A 19,533-nucleotide genomic window follows, 5' to 3' on the forward strand; every position below is an offset into this window, starting at 1 on the left:
GTTAATTCTTTTCCATAATGTGATATCTTCTAGTAATAGAAAAAAGTTTATTAAACCAAAGTACCCAGTACAGTTTATTCTCTGTCTTATTATTTTACATCACAGGAGTCAAAATATTACTCCAAATGCTCCTCACAAATATTTATAGTAGTTTTTTTCTAAATTGTCATGTCAGTCCTATTGCCCACGTGGTTTGGCTAGTAGTAGGTCAAAATATTAAATGTTAACATGAGCGGCGGTTATGAACACAAATAGCCTTCAATTATTATTTTTATTAATTTGATGAGCATTTTGAATAAGCAGTGAATTAGATTGTTAAAAATTAGGGCATTAGTAAATTAGATGCATGGAATATTTCATGATGGCCTCCATCTGTAGCTCTTCTTATGAAATATCCCTATTATTACTTCAATAATTTTCTTTTCTAGTTTGTTTAGCGTCTATATCTTAATTTAATAACTCTTTAGTTTAAATATTTTATATTGCATGTTTAAGATAATAAAATTATACATATTTTTAATTTTTTTTTTCACTTAAATTTCGTACTCAATTGAACTAAAATAAACTTCACATGTACGGTGGAGCCAAGACTCGGGTTAGAACGGTTGGAGGTGATTCAGTACATTTCCCGGTTGAGATGGGGCTGCACCAAGGATCAGTCCTTAGCCCTTTTCTATTTGCTTTGGTGGTGGACGAGTTGACGCAGTCTATTCAGGAGAGGGTCCCATGGTGTATGTTATTTGCGGATGACATAGTACTGATTGATGAGACGCGGGATAGAGTCGATGCGAGGTTGGAGGTGTGGAGACAAACGCTGGAGTCCAAAGGGTTCAGGTTGAGTAGGACCAAAACAGAATATTTGGGGTACAAATTCAGTGATGCGTTGGATGAGGTAGATGTGGAAGTGAGACTTGACACACAGATCATTCCTAAGAAAGAAAGTTTTAAGTATCTTGGGTCTGTAATCTAAGGAAGTGGTGACATCGACGATGATGTCACACATCGCATTGGGGTTGCTTGGATGAAATGGAGGCTCGCCTCTGGAGTCTTGTGTGATAAGAAAATTCCACCTAAACTCAAAGGTAAGTTCTACAGAGTGGTAGTTAGACCGGCCTTGTTGTATGGAGCGGAGTGTTGGCCAGTCAAGAACTCACATGTTCAAAAAATGCATGTTGCGGAGATGAGGATGCTGAGATGGATGTGTGGGCACACTAGGAGCGATAAGGTTAGGAATGAGGTTACCCGGGAGAAGGTGGGAGTGGCCTCTGTGGTGGACAAGCTGAGGGAAGCGAGACTGAGATGGTTTGGGCATGTGAAGAGACGGAGCGCAGACGCCCCAGTGAGGAGGTGCGAGGGGCTGGTTGTAGAGGGTACGCGGAGGGGTAGAGGTAGGCCTAAGAAGTATTGGGGAGAGGTGATTAGACAGGACTTGGCTCAGCTTCACATTACCGAGGACATGACTCTAGATAGGAAGGGGTGGAAGTCGCGTATTAAGGTTGAAGGTTAGTTGGGTTAGCGTGTTGTCTTTCCTTGCGAGGGTATGGGTTGTTAGCGTTTGTAGTAGTCTTAGCATTGCGCTTGTAGTTCTTGTCTGTGTTACCCATAGCCTAATGTGTTTACTGTGTTCACTTCTCGCATTATTTTCTTGATGTTATTGTCTCCTTTGGTGATTTTACACTATTTTCTTATTGGATGTTATGTTTTATATATTTTTTGTCTTTTACTTGGATTTGATGTACTTGAGCTGAGGGTCTTCCGGAAACAGCCTCTCTACCTCCACGAGGTAGTGGTAAGGTCTGCGTACACTCTACCCTCCCCAGACCCCACCTAGTGGGATTCCACTGGGTATGTTGTTGTTGTTGTTGTATTTACTTGAGTTGGAAAAAATGTTTTCGCACTCATTGCGGTGACTAGTTTCAAAGGCACACGACCAAATACAACTAACCCATCAATCATTGCTCATGCATGTCCAAATCCTTTAGTATCAATACTAATCATCTTTTGACTTGTAGGCAGGAGGACAGAACATTAAAGTCAAATTGTCACACATAATACTTTTCTTTCAAATCGCCACACTAAAAGAGTAGTCACATAGTTAGATTTTGAAGCTTATACATTTTTTTAAAAAAATTGAAGCTTATACGTTCGAAATTAATAATTTGAATAGATTTCTTAAAAAATAAAATAGTTCAAATAAAATTTCTGAATTTAATTAAATCTGTATCTAGAAGGCTAAATTCGCCCCTTACTGTAGCTGTCAATTTTGGGTTGCTTTATTTGATAGCACTACACCTTTTAATCCGATTGTTTCTTTCTGGGTAATTTATTGGCGAGTTTGACTCTTCTTCTTTTTTTCCAGGCCAAACTTTTCTTTGTTTAGCCAATGTTGCATGTGAGCGTGCTTGTATTGACCATTCTTTGTTTTACCTAATTAATCCCTGGTTAGGTGGATCATATGTTGTGTTGATCATATTATATAAACTGAGAGTGTCAATTTATGAAAATGCTCCAATTTTTGTTTGATTTAATTAGTACTCATTATTTTTGCTCGTGATTACACAGTATTTTTCAAATTTAATTATATGTATTTGCATAAAACTTTCGAACGGAAAAAAACAATTCTAACAAGACGTGGGGCTGTTGCCTGTTGGAGCTAGATAATGAGACATTCACTTCAAAACAAAACAGTGTAATACAGATAAAATAAATCACCAAATCCTAGCAGAGGCGGTAATAAAATATTAGATGATATTTTTCAGTATTTAATTAAGTCCATCATTAGCCTTTTAGAACAATTCTGAAAAATACATATACAATTTGAAAAATAAAATCCGCTCATATTAATGAAAGGTAACAAATATGATGAGAATTACGTGTAAACGAATACTCCGTTACTAGAAATACAGAGTAAATGGAAGTTGGATTATATCCCAAAGTTCCGTTCTCACTAGATTAGAGTTGGATTCATGACTTTAGCACGTGCAAATATCACTAATGTCATTATTGGTTTGTGACCATAGGTGTAAATTTTTTAATATATATTACTGTATACAAACATATTTTATTTTGCGTTTAATTTTATATATATATATACCATTAGTATAAATAATCTTTTATATTAACAGATTTTCAATCAATACCTCTAGGCAAACATTTTATAAAATATATACTTATAACTTTAAAAATATATTATGATCGTGTAAAATTGTCTGATAGTATTAGTATATGTAAACTCTTTTATTTTAAGTGGACCGGGGGGAAGGGGGAGGGGGGGGGGGGGGGGGNGGGGGGGGGGGGGGGGGGGGGGGGGGGGGCAATAGAGATTAATAGAGAAGAGAAAATGTTCTTCTCCCTAGATAGCTTCCCTGCGCTCTAAAGTAGGGTGACCATTAATATAGTGTTTTTTAACTATATATATCTAATGATATAATACCATACGAAGAATTAAGGTTTTTTAATCACTGTAAAAAGATCATAATTTTTTAAAGAAAATGTACGTGACCTAAAAAATCAGTTCTCCCCTACTATACTAAAAAGAGAAATTAAAAATGTTTTAAGTTAATAACAATAAGAGATTGTTATGGGGGTGATAACGGTCCAAGAATTGTTATATTTGTGATTAATAATGAAGTGATAATTATTATATAGAAATTTGCTTAATTTAAAAGTATTTTTTTTTTTTGTCTTTATTAGTAGTTTAAATCTTATGTTGTCAAATTCATATTTCAATTATTTAAATCTCTTTTTTACTTGATTTCTTTATTATTGTATTTCTTTTTTATGCATAATATATTTTCTTAAGGTGATGATTTTTCAGAAACAACTTATCTACCTACACAAATAAGGACAGATCTAGGAGGGGCGAAGATGTACACTTGAAACCCCGCTCAAACAAAAAGCTACACTATATATATATATATAAGATGTTTTATTTTTATATTTTTGTGTATGTATAAAAACTTCAAATTCTCTAAACGAGGCTGACTTAGTGTTTGTGGCCTGAGGGTATCGAAATACAGTTCAAGATTTCAAATTCAAATCTCAAGCTCGACAGAACAATGTATACTGTACCACTCTTTCAATCCAATTTTTTTTTTAAAAATTTGACAACCAACCAAATACTCCGTTAATCTGTAGAGAAATAATGTATCATTTTATATCATCTTAACTTATAAAATCAATTTAAAAAGAACAAGTGTTATATATTATGGGGCATATACTTAGACCATATGGATAGATATAGTAGAAAATAGAAGAGAAAGTACAACAAGTAGCAATACTTTTCCCCTGGAACCAAATGGGAGACAGAGTGGGTAGTACACCCATGATTCAGCTTTCAAGCATAGGAATCTCCGACCACACCAATAAGGCGCCAAAATTATGTGTGTAAGGGCTACATTGTCATTCCGTCAAAAATCGTTACTGCTTTTACAGGGGTATTTTTGTAACTCCAACTCACACCATTATCTATTCCAACCCACCGACCACCGACCTAACTCTCCCACCACAGCTCTTTAATTCCCTAAAAACATAAATTCCTATTCCTACGATAATCATTAATAACTAAAATACTATCAATTTCTAATACTAACAGTTTATCTAGTGGAAATTTATAATATTAGAATTGAAAGTGTGCAATGTTTATTATGTAAGCAACTTCGTCTTATTAATTTTTTAATATATATATAGTATTGAGGCAAATATTATTGGGTTTCCGAAAATCCCCACCTTATCCTTGAATCTTCCCCTAGTGTGCTTAAAAGGATAGCGACAATAAATTTTCATGGGATTAGAAAAAAATGAATTTCATTGAATTATTGTAATCATCTTTATTTATATAGTTTAGAAAATCCCATTTCTCTCGTCACCACTGAACCAAATGACAACTGCTTTTCCATTATTGAATTCTCTCTAAATTTCCCTTAGCTCACATAATACGCCATCTCCCATCATTAGAGCAGCCAAATTTGATTCCAAAAACAAAGAGGAAATCCAAGAGAGATAAAAAAGAAGAAGAGGATATTTACACCTACATCTCTAGCTATATAGCCTATAGGTGAAAATTTGCGAGGATTTTGGGGAGCTTTTAACATGGCGGATGGCCAACCACCACCATATCTTATGAGGTACGAGCAGCTAAGCTTTTGTTGAATAAAAAAACAAAAGGGCCAATTGAAAAAATTATACTATCCAGCAGGTTACTGGTATTACTATTATTATTATTGATTGTGTCGGTGCTTTCAACATATTTTCTTTTCATTTTTCAATTTTTTTTGAGGAGTCTTTTATTATTATAGAGTTAATAATTTAAAAAAATGCTTTTAAGAAAATCAACGTAGAGTAGCCACAATAACCTTTTCTTCATTCACTACCAGCTTTTGCCTTTTCATGGGTATTCTTTCTCTCTCTGTTATTCCTCCCAGTTTATTAGCTCTAGATTACAGGGAAACAAAAATTTTGTAATTTAGTCCCTGTAATTTCGCATAATTATTATACAGTCAGAGAAAGATGGAGATAGGTGGTGGGGGTCAAAGTGGAGTTGCTGCAAGTTCAGGGGTTTGTTGTGGTGGGAAGAGAAAGAACGAAAGGCCGTACAAAGGGATTCGTATGAGGAAGTGGGGAAAATGGGTTGCAGAAATTAGAGAACCCAACAAGCGTTCGAGGATCTGGTTGGGTTCGTATTCAACGCCGGTGGCGGCGGCGCGGGCTTATGATACGGCGGTGTATTATCTAAGAGGGCCTTCGGCCCGATTGAATTTTCCTGAGTTGTTAGTTGGTGATGGTGGGCTTAATGATTTGTCTGCTGCTTCAATTCGTAAAAAAGCCATAGAAGTTGGTGCTCAAGTTGATGCTGTACAGAACTCGCTTGCAACCCATCATAACCATACAGAAGAAAAGGTGCACTGTGAGACGGCAAGCCCGTCAGAATTGAAGCCTTGTTGGTTTCAAGAGAAGCCCGATTTAAACTTGAAGCCCGAACCCGAAGATCCAGAAGTGGATTACTGGTAATACTACTATTTAGTTACTATCGATATTACCTATAATAGTATTAGTAGTATCTGTGCTCTTTTTGTTGGTTGGGGTAAGAGGAAGTGCTTTGGTAAGAATACAAGCGCCGCTCCAGGTTGTGTCGACGACTCCTAGCTTGGTAGCCTAGGATTGTTATATTCTTTAAAAAAAAAAAAAACTATTACCTCTTTCTTTAATTTTACTTTATCTTTAAGAACAAATTATCAGCTGAGCAGTTTTGATGTTGTAAGATGTAAAGGGGATTTGTGTTATTATTTTGTCTATCGCAATTCTGTTTGTACTTTGCTTGGTTGGGGTCTTTTAGTGGTGGGGGAAACAAATGTTAGTGTGAATGATGGATTATGCATATTGGTCATGTTGAAGACTAACCAATTGTTTATTATTTGGAGAAAAATGATTGAGTGAGGAGAGCGTGTGTGGCGGCGACAGAAAAGGGAATTGGGCGTTAAATTGTTACTATTTGTAGTCAATTTTTTTTTATAGCATGAACAGTGGATGAGTAAAAGATTTTTTATGAATTTCAGAAGTGGAGATGTATGTCTTAGGCTTAAGAGATTGAAACTTTATGTTTTGAGCATCGATTCGATCTAAGGATAGATTTGATCACTAGACTCGAATTTAACTTTTGGATTGATTTTGATACCTAATCTGATAGATAGATACTGTGATTGCATTAGTACAAGGAGGGTCGTTTGGTACAGTGGTGAGATGTACCTTAAGGGATTAACCATCTTTATCTTTTATATGGTACAACTATAAACTAACCTTAACATTTGAGTATGGAAATTATTTTGAAATTAACTAATATTCTAAATTAACTATAATTAAATTAATTTCAATGAAATTATTATCTTTATCCGACACCAAAAATTCCCAAAGAATAGACCAGTGGATTCAAGTGGGAAACTGCCGCGGCCACTTGGAAAGGGCCGCCTAAAGGGTGAGGATGAGGGAACAACACTGTCCCTACAATGGCTTGAGTGTGGTGCAAGTGGGTAGTGTGTGATTTTGTGTTTTGCTAACTCTGAACAAAAATGTAGACTGATTTATGCCTACTTCAATTAATTTGTCATATATGTATTTTCTTTTACCTCACATAAATATCGAGTTAACTAGATATTTTTGTTCAATAATATTTAGATAGTATTTTGTGGCTAGTTGTTGTAGCAGGGACGGCTCATGTTCATTAGTTAGAACTTTTCAATGAAGGAGGTTTTATTGAAGTCATTGTATGTGGTTCCGCCAATGTTCATGATTTGGGGTTTTTTCAACTAACAAACTTATCTTCATAGATACATTCAATTTTGGCTAAAAAATTTTTTTAAAAAAAAAAACTAAAGAAATGATTCTTATAACTTTTTTAACATAGAACACAATTCACCATGAAAAGGATATGAGCACCCAAAGACACGATTAAATGGTCAATGAAGTGAGTTGAATATCGTAGAGCTCAGATTCAAATTTCATCAGAGACAAAAATAAAAAATACGAGGTGATTTCTTCCTCTCGAACCATTATAGTTCCTAACTATAAAATATTGTTTTGGTAGGAGGCAATAGATATCCCATGAAATCAATTGAGGTGTCAATAAATTGGCTAGGACACCACGATTACAAAAAGAGAAACATAGAAGGATATGATGACATGCTCCATTTTTTTTTAAAAAAATAGGTCAACTAAATAAAAATAATAATATCTCAAATAAAACAAGAGTGTACCTTATTACAATACCGTAATTCTCCTGTACCGTAATCGTCACAACTCACAACTCACAAATGTTGATGACGAGACTATGGGCAACCAGCCATTCCCGCTTGCCTGCCATAGTCTCTCTTCTGTTTACAGAGATTAGCTCCATTGTCAATTCAGAACGGTCACATATGCACTCGCAATGGAAGCTTATTTATGTAACATCTTTTTATTCTGGCACTAGATGTTCACTTGACTTGTCTATGTATGATTACCAGTGACAAATTCGAGTTTATTCGATCAAATCTAAATCTAATTACTAAGTAAATTTGACAAGGTATCCCGTATCCCATAACAATTTTAGTAAAATAAGGTCAAATATTCAAAAACATTTAAAAATAAAATACTGCAATCAGCATGGAATGTGTAGGGACTAGGGAACAGTAATAAATATTTTTTCTGAATTGACCAGATATAACGAATTACATGCAAAAATATCGTTAGAAATCAATGGAATGTGTCCACAGCTCCTTCGAGCACCATGTGCCTACCCCTTTAACCTAGAAGAAAAAGCATCATCGACTGCTACTGTGGACAATAAATTGAGGATAAGGATTTTATCCGGTGTAAATGGAGAAACTTGGATTCTCTACCTCCTATTAGTCTCCCTATTTACAAAAGTATTACTCGAAAAAAGAGACAATTGATCAAATGTGAAATGTGAATAGAAATGCTTTCACATTGAGACTAGTGAGCTCATATTCTACCTGTCAAACTGAATTAAAAAAAAAACTCTCACTGTCAGCATGTGGAAACGCCCTGTTTCCAAAAGACAGTCCAGTCACTAGCCACTAGGGCCCCAAATAGCAAAACTAATATTGTGCCATTTCTGTCAACACGACCTGTTGAAAATCTTCCATGGGGCTGTTCTTTTATGTTTTTTTTTTCACACATAAGGTTACCCAACCACCTCAGCATTTATAGGCAGTCGTTTTGTAGTTCAACAACCAAAGACAGAAATGCAGCCCATTCAGAGATGGGCTCCACACAAAAATCAGTAAATGAAAGAAGACAAATACAATTCATAACAAAATCCACCCGAAAGACCGTTCAATCAAAAAGCAAAGTTCCAGTCAAGTTAGGTGCCTACTATTTAATGTTTTTGAAGGTTCACATAAAATGTTTCCCACTTGCACTAAATATCTGGGATTTTTTTTCTCTGTTTCAAACCTCTGAAGAGTTTTGACTCGAACACTTTGCTTTTTGCATGTAGCCTTTGAACAGTTATTATCTATTAGAATGAACTCTGCAATGTCTTAAAAGGCCAAGTTTCACTATTCTCCTACAAGGTTGCTAATTTACACGAATATATCCTAGTCTGACACAGTATGTTTGAGAACTGCAGTTTATAAAAAATTAAGCTGACTGCCTTGACCACCAGATCCTGTGGAAGAAGGGACAAACTGTGTTACTTGTTTTTTACGGTTAACTTGTATTGGTACATGTCAATCTTCCATTTCTGTTGCCCGCTTTATTTGAAGGGCGGCCCTTACAACGTTTCCTCTTGTTATTATTCCCACCTTCATTAAACAATGGCCGATCGATTAGAAAACGATAGGGTAGCAAAGAAGCTGTACACAAACAAAACTTTATAAACTTACCAGCTTACCCTTACCATCTACCACAGGAAGCCGACGATATTTTGTTTTGAGTAAAAGTCTGACAGTGAAAGAAAGAAGGTGCATGAGAAAGTCTTGGCGGACTCATTCAATAAAAAGCAAGAAAAGCATTACTTGGGTTCAAGTAAATAACAATTAAAAAATGACAGCACCTTGCTGCATCCTCAAGATTGGTAGATTCACGAACTACTAAAGGAGCAGGTGTCATCAGATCACCAACCACTTTCCCTTTGGTCTTGCCAAGCAACTTTTGAACCTCATTGAATGTCTGCAATTATTATTCAGAATATGCCACATCTTGATTAGCTTTGAGGTGCGATGTGATACTGTTAAAATGATACATAATCAAGTGAAGTTTCACTGTTCTTCCTCACATCAAAAAGATGACAAGCGTTCCCAGCCAACCACCCCATTTATTAATATCATTCCAAGGATGCCATAAGGCCTAAAAATTGCCAATGTATGGATGTGAAGGTTGTCTGTCTTTCGGAAGGACCTGTATTGGTCCAGGTCACAAACACCTAAATGGGGTAAAGTTGACATAACGTAATAGCTTAGAAACCAGGAGCATCCATATGGAAGATCAGTGTGCAAGGATGAATTTAAAGTCCTCACGTATTCTCGAGGTTGGAATAGGAATACTTGAAGAAGTAAGGCACTCCTGTGAGGCAAAGTTTTTAGTGAAATGACCAACTTCTGAAGTTGATGATCAAGAACTCTCTTAGAATCCCCTTTCCCTGAGTCGATTAACTGAAGGTCTGGCTTTAAGTAGCTTTTGCAATAAGTCTTCACCAGGTCAGTCACTAAAGTCTGTGCTACGGCGAAATCCCCAATACAATTAACTGATTTCTTTTTTTTTTGGGGAGGGGGGACAAGGGGCATCAACAGTTCTCAAGTGAGTATCAACCTTTCACCACAGAAATCAATTCAGTAGTCTTCTATGCAGAAATCAAGATATTTTTGTACTTCAGAAAAATAATCAGAATTTTGTAAAATTTTGGATTTCATGTTGAAAAGGAAAATATGTATGGATGGCAGTGTAAACAATTTCTACAAAAATATAAAATAAAGAGTACAGCAAAGGCATTAAAATTTTCTTACTTTCCAGTTGCTGTCTACTTCAGGAAATATTCCTGCATCAGCTGTTCCTGTACCTAAAAGAAGTATTTGAACAAGTGACACTTCAGGAATTTACTAAATCAGTTTAAATGAGATAGAAAGGGGAATATGGAGACAGTGGAGGACTATCAAACTCGCCACAAAACAAAATGAAAAGGAAAGAAAAAAAAAGTTCCACTCAAATCTATCAAGATTCAAGAACACCAGCTTGTTAGCAGCTCAATTTGCATCTCTGATCCGATAATTCTAATTTAGATCATTACTCAATTAATGGGATAAGAAATTCAATCTTTGAGCAATCCAACCGGACTCAATAATTTAGGTGACTGTATTTTGTAACTGTTACTATTCCTTTATGCTCTACAGCCATGGCATCAAGTCGTTGATGACCGTGGATATCAATTACTTACCTCTTGCATAAATAAACTAGTTCCCCATATATAAATAAATAAAATCTAGGCTGCAAGAATGAAATTTTTCAGGTAATTCCACTTTCACATGACCAAAATCCGAGGAAGTAAATTTACAAAAGACAAAAAGTAATCCTTCTTTCCTTCGAGCATTGCCTGAGATTACGATTCCATGTGGGTGTAGTACTGACATGAATTATTTCCATGACAGAGCAAATAGTACTTCGGTTATAGTTTTGAAAATGACCCAAACAGAGAAGCACAGTAAGGGATTAGGGAAATCTTAATTTATTTTGCACTTTATAGCCATAACATAGCTGCTCAACATATGGAAAGAAAGGCACAATAACAACTTTGGCTATAGATGAAAAGGTCCAAGGCACAATAAGGAATTAGGAAAACCATAACTTATTTTAAACTCATAACCAGAAAGAAAGGCTAAAATGATAACAGCATTTTAAACATTCTTTCTGTTAATTACCAAGCGAGTCAAATCTAAAAAGCAACTGTTTTGTTCCTCTTTGATGGACATTCTAAATTCAAAGTCACAAATTAATAACATAGTCAAGGTATAACAAATTTCACAAAGATAGGTCGATCTAACTAGAGAGACATGTTATTGTTACATGTTCACCAAGGAAAAAAAGGAGAAAGAGAGATGCACTTTACTCATCTCAAACATAAGCTTTCCTGGACTATGAAGGCAAATTTTTTTTGAAGATTTTGGATCCCCAAACCTTAAAATTTGAACATCTTCTGCAGCCTATAGGCGAATGTAGTGGATTGTATCCCATTTCTCCATTTGGCAGTCCAAAGTAAACAAAGCAGTTACATGCCAAACATGTTCAAGGTTCGAACGAAAACAGACCAGAAAAAGGATATTGGCCAAAGACCAATAGAATTTATTGTGTCTACACATTAAGTAATTGTAGCATCACCATGAAGAAAATTTACCTGATACAGAGTCGAGTGCTAATAGATCATAGTCAGAAACAAGACCAACCTGAACAAAAAATAGGTTCTGAGTTTTGATTGTTTTAATGAGACAAAAAAAATATTACTCTTAGAACATCTCTGAACTGAATATCTGGAATCTAATCTATAGAGATGGTCATACCTTTCGCATTACAATATTGCATTTTTCAATTATATCGTAATATTTCAAAAACAATTCCCATATTAAAAATTTTCCACATGTTAGGTACCAAATAAAATGACCACCCCATGAAATATTCAAATTACCAAAAGTGGACGGTAGCTTATAAGCTAGAGAAGAAACTCCTATTGGTGTGCCATCAAAATATATCAAGTAATAAGCTGTCAAAAAAAAAGTTCTACAAACACCTTTTGCCGGAAGATATTACTATTATTCACTTTACCAATGTTGAAAAAACAGATTCCTATTCATCTGCCATCGAATGAGTAGAAGTGATAAGGGGAAACAAAAGAATTAAACAATTCTGTTGCCAAAAAGATATATTAGCATTAGTCTTTACTTACCTTCTTTGTCATTGCTTAGTGTTATAAGAAAAAGAGGTTTGAAGCATAATTTTTCATAAATATAAACCAGATAAAGAACATGAGATTGCGCACAAAATCAGAAGATTAGAACATCTCCTAAGTAAAGCCTTGGGTATGCTAATTAATTGGAGGGCAGCTATAACAGATCTACAAATTATGGCTTAAAATATTTTTGTCTAACATATCAAGAACAGCACGTACCCAAAGTGTGAAAACTAAAGCACATGAATTGCTCTCTAGTGTGCTTATCATTAAGTAAGAGCTTATTGATTAGAATATGATGCAAATTAAAATCTATCCTAATGGTTATGTCCAATCGCATGCTTGCCAACTACTACTCTAAAAGTTTCAAAGCAGTTATAGGATGTTCAGCATTTGAAGTACCCCCATCACTGTAAATAACCAGCTTACCTGTCTAATAAACAAATGTTATGTACAGTCTCATAGTAATCTATATGGCTTGATGTGCCGAATTTATCTTCTGAGTTAAACAAACTGCAGTTTGCACAAGGTAGACACCAAAGATGTTACGGATTCCTAATGCTCAGCTATGACGATACTAATTCAACTTTAATGATAAATTAGCTTTAGGTATGCAGTTTAACAGATGCTCGGAAGAACTACATAAGCAGGAAACTGAGCCATATGATAAAAGGGTACTTATAATCAATAAAGCGGGAACTACAATGACTTTAGCTGCTAACATTGCAAATCAGAACTTACTAGTTTCCAGTTATCATCAATCACAGGGAAACCAGTGATCCTGTGTTCCACTAGAGCTTCCAATGCTGTTGCAGATACAATCATTAATCAGAAATTAACTTCATGTAGATAAATTAACGATGAAACTTAAGTACAAAATTACCTTCATCTACGGATGTTGTGGGCTTTACCACATGTAACTCCTCTTTCCTGGTCATGAAATCACCTACCGTATACACACCATTTCTGGGCTGCCACAAGAAGAAAAGCTTATGATTTGGTGGACATTTTTGGAAAAGGAACTTCTTAATGCAGGTGAAAAAATGCATTTACAGTTCCCAATTGTGAACAAAGGGATTTGAAAAGAGACGGATCAAATCAAACAACATCTTGTGAGCTAGATATTCACATTAGGAGCATAACTATATAGTAGTCCCTTTGTCCCAAAATTTTAATCCAGGTCTTCTCCAAGTGTCGAGTAACAGGAAATCTCTCCAAAAGACATTTAAAATGTAATATGTAGTCATATTGAAACAGAACTGTGATTTCTAACGTCTTCTGTGTAGTTCCTAATTATCTAATTTTATTTTCTAAATACCTATCAGTGAACGCAACAGCAATAAAGTTACATGTATTCATTTATCTCAGGGGCGGCTCAACGTAATTGGGGGCCTAAAGCGAAATTTCAATTTGTGGCCTAAAATATAAATACACTTCATATACGTATTTATTCAAAAAAAAAAAAAAAACACTATTAAGATGAAAATTATTAGTACTTAATATTGTTTTTTGAGTTACTAGTTTTAGGAAAGATTTTATCAACTCAACATTGAAAAACATCTTTTAAGTGAGACAATTATTATANAAAAGACATTTAAAATGTAATATGTAGTCATGTTGAAATAGAACTGTGATTTCTAACGTCTTCTGTGTAGTTCCTAATTATCTAATTTTATTTTCTAAATACCTATCAGTGAACGCAACAGCAACAAAGTTACATGTATTCATTTATCTATGAAACATCCACATCCAGTTGTGTAGCAAAAAAGTTGTGCATTTAGTGAGATGCAATCAACTGGGAAAAGAAGGGTCGTTGTAATTTTAAACAAAAGAAGTACTAAAATACAATTTACTTGCCTTTTCTGTCACTTTATTTTTTCAAAAAGCATGAGTGCCTGTTAAAAATTATGGAAGACTTGATATATGAGAATAAGAATTCTGTTCCACCTATGCCGAAGGTAAATATGTAGCCGAAGTTTATTACTCCGTAATACTAATGATCAACAGAATTCAGGTTCACTTGTCAGTATTTATTAACACATCACTATCTTAATATATGTGTATATAAAATCTTAACTAGCACATAATTCAATAAGTTCTTTATCATTTCAGTATGAATTTAGTTTTAGAGCTAACAAAATTTGTCAATGTACAAAAGGAAAGCATGAGATAGTCCCTACTCCCAACAGATGAGTTTTCAATGTAATCCAACAAACTTCCACTGTTGTGCTAAGTAGTAAGTTGAAGAGATCAATTGGTAACTATTGAAAATATAGCAACAGGTCACTTTACAATTCACAAATCTCAGAGTACTTAATCCTTTTTAGATAACTCGACTGAAACCGAATACTCTTCCTCTCCTCACAGTGCATCATTTATAGCAGATTTGCGTGTTAGCAGAACCAAAAAGATTTTACAACTTATGTGTACACTTTATCCTTCCGGAAATTCAATATCCTACAACAATTTGTATGTGCTGGTGAATATATACCAAATTATTACAAAAATATAAGCACAAACAGAGAATAGAGTTGATTAAACTAAAGGAAATTAAGCTAAGAGCTCAATCAAGTGAGTAAAAGTGGATAAGGAAGCAAACCGGTACAGAATTGGCCGTCAAAGTGTTGGCTGAAGCAAGGCGAAAGGTGTCTCGAGAGTACGAAAGACGTAGAGGAAGGTAAAATTTAGTGGAAGCAGCAAGTTTGTGGCCGGATAGAGATAAGAGCAAGCAAGGCAGCTGACGGTGGAATGCGGCGGATGTGCGGTGGAGACAGATTCCAGACGGTGATATAGATGCCATCGACGGGAGAGAAGAAGATAATAACGAACAGAGAGAATAGTGGAAGTGAAGATATTATTATAGCAGTAATGGCTTCGACGGAAATTGCGAAGCCAGTTCTCCACTAGGCAGAAGGGGATTGCCTCGTCAGTTAGTTATTTTTTGGGCTTCTCGAGGCATATAAAATTGAACTTTTCGAAATTGGTTCTCTCGGAGAATGATATTTTCATTATACTCTCACAAGTTTGTTAGATTGACCACATAGGGCACATATTGTTGAAATTGGATATTTTCAACTTGTTAATTCAGACCTCAGATTAATACACATTAACAAAATTGGCCCTTAGTTCAATTTAAGTTGCTGATTGACTACTTAAATTTGTTCCTAATTTGCCTATTTAACAGATTATCCTGTATTTAGTATGAAAAATTAACTTTTTATTCTCTTTCTGGTTAGGCATTTATGTTTTCATCACCATCTACCAGCTTTGTTTTGTCATATTTGGATTTGTTTTAGCTAGCGTTCGATCATAAATTTTCAAATATTATTTGGGTGAAATTTCACCATATGTTTGGGCATATTATTCGGAAAACATATTTCACATTTTTCAGAAATGTCATTTATATCCATAAGTTTTAAAAACTAATCATAGATTTGTATTACATAGCAAAATAGAAATATCGGCGTAACAAGATTCATGACTTTCGAAACAAGTCAATTGGATCTTCATTGAAGCAAATAACAAGTAGTGTCCATGACACTAGAGCAATGTGGTAGTTCGGAGCGAGTGCAACAAGCATCATTCCACACAGTGAAGTAGACGAAGCATATAACTTTGTTACCCTGAGCCGATTGTTCGTCATTCATCAATAACCATATCATCACTTTCATATTCATTGAATGTTTCATCATTGCTTTGGTGTTCATGTAAAAAATTATGTAATACAACGCAAACAACTACTATAGAGGGTGTTTTTGTAATAGATAAAAGTTTGATGTAAAATTTGAATTTTAAAAGCTCCCAATAATGAGATTTGGCTCAAATACTAGTTTTTTCTAGTATTTGGAAATTTGGATTATTTGTCAAATATTAACAAATTATATGAACAAACACTATTTGTTAAATAAAAGTCCCCAAATTTTATTTGGGAAAATCTATGGCCAAACGGTTCTTTATTGTTTCTATATTTGATTTTAGCGTTCTAGGCCCTTTCAATGGGATCCGCTAATTGGGGAGAATTACAAGAATGGGAATTGAATTCAGAGAAACAAGATGAAAGTTCGTATAGTAAGCCAACCACCAAACTATTAAGATTCGGAGTTTTACAATTTGTGCTATTCATTTTTACCGGGCTGAAATTCAAATTGAGAGATGTGCAGAAAATGAAGGTAGATAAGAGGAAATGGGTTAATTTTTGTTGTTCATTTCATTTAAAGCAGGCTGAAATTAAAATGGGCCAATATGTGCTGTTGTTGTACCAGGTGATCTCAGTGGTGTACAAAACAATGGCCCAGTTATTTAACTTTTATAAGAACCATTAATTTGGCATTTGTTATAGAACTATTTGTCCGTACCAAACCATGCAAGTGAGTAGATTCATAGCTTCTTCTTCTTGTTTTTAAAATTGACTGTTAATAATCAAGGTCCTAGGGCTGCCAATTAAGACTACTATTAGTAGGTGATATCCACGTTGTGTTTTTTTTTTCTTTTTCTTTTTTTGACCTTTTTATTTTGTTTTATAATAGGTAGTGCTTCACATAATGAAATTTTTTTTAATGAGGCTTATTAAAGTGGTATTACAGTTTTTTATTGAGAGTGAGTTAATAAAAATATAATTTACTTTCTATTTATAAATTTATCTCTTATGATATATGTTCAAAACCAAAAATACCACTTATTTTTTTAAAAATAAAAAGAGAATAAATACTAGTCCCCCAACTGCCGAGCAACACCCACCTTATACAAAACGAAACTTTTACAAACTACCAAGCCAAAAGAATATTATTTTTTTAAAAAAAAAGGTAAAATGGAGCCCAGAGAAAAGCATTTGTGGTTTCTTATGTGAACTCCTCGTATGAATCAAGCATATATGGAAAAAGCTTCAATACTAATTATAGTATGAAAAAGCTGCCACCATTTTGGTGGTACAAAAGAAAAAAAAAAAGACTACTACAACCATAGGATTAATGGTAGTTTTGAGCCCACAAATATCATTAGATTTTAGTCTTGGTTCTTATAATATATTATATGGTAAAGGGTTAAAAATATTCTCGAACTATTCGAAAAGGTTTAAATATATCCTCCATTTATCTATTGGGTTAAAAATGCCCCTCAATACACCTTTTTGGCCTATTTTTACCCTTAAAACTTAACAGATTTTTTAAAATTATTATTATTAGTACTACTTATTACGTGACGTCTTCCTATTGGATAAAATAAAATCCCCAACCCACCAATTTTTTACAATCTGTCCGACCCATACTAAATTCCTATGACCCAAATCCAATTATACACAAGTGACCCAAATTTAATACCCACCCTCTTCGTCTTTCTTTTTGGAGCAATTCTTTAAAGGAATCCATGAAGTAGAGGCAAGCACATAACCCCCAACTTTCTTCGTAGCCGTCGCCATTAATTTTTCATTTGTTGGACATATTGACCACAGTGAAGGCTCGTGTTAACAGCTATGATAAGGCAAGTGCTCTCATCCAACACGAGTGGGGACCAAAATCCTCTTCACAATATCAGGTGAAGTTGACACCAGGACAATTGAAACGAGCGCCAAGATCGGGTTGGCTGTAGCCCTCAAGCCATGAGTCTGTTACTACCTTACAGAAAAGTGAGTGAAGCAGTGTCATTTTGTATGATCCAGAGTAATAAATTAGATAGATTCATCATAATGGTTTTTGAGGATTGATTAATCATGAATTAATTGGATAACAAATGGATTGGGTTCATTATTCGCGTAATTAATGTTTCTTTCTTTCAATTGATACTTGTAATTGTAATTATGATGAATCGAAAAATCTCTCTCTACATAGTAACTCTCTCTTCCAGAAATTTCAAGGCAGTTGGATACTTTCTGATCTTCCAAGTTTACAAGTATAAAAAGAAATCATAATGTCAGCATTATAGCCTAAATATGCTCCCTTGAATTTCTTACCCTTTGTTCAGAAGCCACATTCTTTGGCTCATGAGGAATCAAAACAGCAGATGAATTAGAAGAGACACTTATCTCTTTCATTGTATTAAAGTATTCGGTGATGAAAATCATGTCCATGACATCCTTTGTTGTTACCCATGGAACACTAGTAGAGAAGCCAATCACACTTTCTTTTGAGCCCAGCTTCTATGATAGCTTGTCGTTGCTACTTGCCTCTGCTCCATGGATTGTAAAAAAAATTGCTGCTCCAAAAAAAAGATGTTGCTCCAAGAAGAAGACGAAGAGGGTGAGAATTGGGATTTCTTGTGTAATTGTGTTTAATGAAATTCGGGTCATGGAGTTGTGGGTATGGATCGGGGCGGGTTGGGAAAAATTGGTTATATGGGGATTTTATTTTATCCAATAGGAAAACGCCACATAATAATAATTTTTAAAAATCTGTTAAGTTTTAAGGGTAAAAATAGGCCAAAAAGGTGGATTGAGGGGTATTTTTAGACCAATAGATGGATGAAGGGTATATTTAAACCTTTTCGAATAGTTCAAGGGTATTTTTGACTATTTTCCGTATATTATATTTAAACTAAATATAATATATATTTGTACAAGATCAAAAATTAATATTTAAATTAAGTAAAGATTATATATATTACTCTTATTTATAAGAGGGAGTTGTGAAGGACTAACATAGCTCCAAAAAGTTGTTCTTAATGTAATTTAAGTTGTACTATGGGGCCCATTTTATTCAACAATTATTGTTTTGCGTTTCCTTCATTTGCATACCACTATTTTTTTTCATTTATTTCTAGGTTCTTAAATATTTTACATAATTTCTCTCTCTAAAATTATGCAATTTTTCTTTTTAATGGTTCTCAAATTTCATGGTTCTTTATATGATATTATGAAATTTATCGTTCAAATTGTGAACTATTTATGTTTTTTGAGGTTTTAAAGCAATCTTTCTTTAGTTATTGCACTTTCATCGTCTATAATTGCCATTGAATAATGACGTAATGATACTTTAATAGAATTTTCTATTCATTTAAAAAAAAAAAAGCTTCACTCTTTCAATTTCGTTATATTTGATGTTTTTTCTTAATCTTCATCTCATCATTAATGTTATTTCTATAATTTTCTTAAATCACTTATTTTTTCTTTTATA

General features: G+C 34.3%; 2 protein-coding genes across 3 annotated transcripts; one reads left to right on the forward strand and one right to left on the reverse strand.

The window, feature by feature from the left end:
* The first annotated feature begins 4,861 nt into the window (after window positions 1-4,861).
* On the forward strand, window positions 4,862-6,310 carry LOC125846705 (ethylene-responsive transcription factor RAP2-10-like). The gene is made up of 2 exons (XM_049526277.1): window positions 4,862-5,126; window positions 5,503-6,310. The coding sequence occupies exon 2, from the start codon at window positions 5,509-5,511 to the stop codon at window positions 6,007-6,009; it is 501 nt and encodes a 166-aa protein (XP_049382234.1). The 5' UTR covers window positions 4,862-5,126; window positions 5,503-5,508; the 3' UTR covers window positions 6,010-6,310.
* A 2,694-nt stretch (window positions 6,311-9,004) lies between these two features.
* LOC125846704 (CBS domain-containing protein CBSX1, chloroplastic-like) lies at window positions 9,005-15,378 on the reverse strand. 2 transcript variants are annotated; one of them, XM_049526276.1, is made up of 8 exons: window positions 15,036-15,378; window positions 13,314-13,401; window positions 13,172-13,236; window positions 11,882-11,930; window positions 10,500-10,552; window positions 9,551-9,666; window positions 9,381-9,438; window positions 9,005-9,299 (listed from the first exon to the last, which is right to left on the reverse strand). In XM_049526276.1, exons 1-8 carry the CDS (start codon window positions 15,228-15,230, stop codon window positions 9,225-9,227), a joined length of 699 nt encoding a protein of 232 aa, XP_049382233.1. In that variant the 5' UTR covers window positions 15,231-15,378; the 3' UTR covers window positions 9,005-9,224. The 2 variants fall into 2 exon arrangements, with proteins under 2 accessions (XP_049382233.1, XP_049382232.1); XM_049526275.1 differs by having other exon boundaries at window positions 15,030-15,373.
* Between the last annotated feature and the right edge of the window lie 4,155 nt (window positions 15,379-19,533).

Source organism: Solanum stenotomum, chromosome 12, assembly GCF_019186545.1.
Source record: "Solanum stenotomum isolate F172 chromosome 12, ASM1918654v1, whole genome shotgun sequence".
In the NCBI taxonomy this organism is placed as follows: Eukaryota; Viridiplantae; Streptophyta; class Magnoliopsida; order Solanales; family Solanaceae; genus Solanum; species Solanum stenotomum.

What these genes read in the sequence shown, in the direction of transcription:
- LOC125846705 (XM_049526277.1), top strand. Translation starts at nt 5,509, where the DNA reads ATGGAGATAGGTGGTGGGGGTCAAAGTGGAGTTGCTGCAAGTTCAGGG.
- LOC125846704 (XM_049526275.1), bottom strand. Translation starts at nt 15,230, where the DNA reads ATGGCATCTATATCACCGTCTGGAATCTGTCTCCACCGCACATCCGCC. An exon ending in AGCACTCGACTCTGTATCAG is followed by an intron (nt 10,553 to 11,881) that starts GTAAATTTTCTT and finishes TACTTCTTTTAG; the next exon opens with GTACAGGAACAGCTGATGCA. An exon ending in AATCTTGAGGATGCAGCAAG is followed by an intron (nt 9,439 to 9,550) that starts GTGCTGTCATTT and finishes TTTCACTGTCAG; the next exon opens with ACTTTTACTCAAAACAAAAT.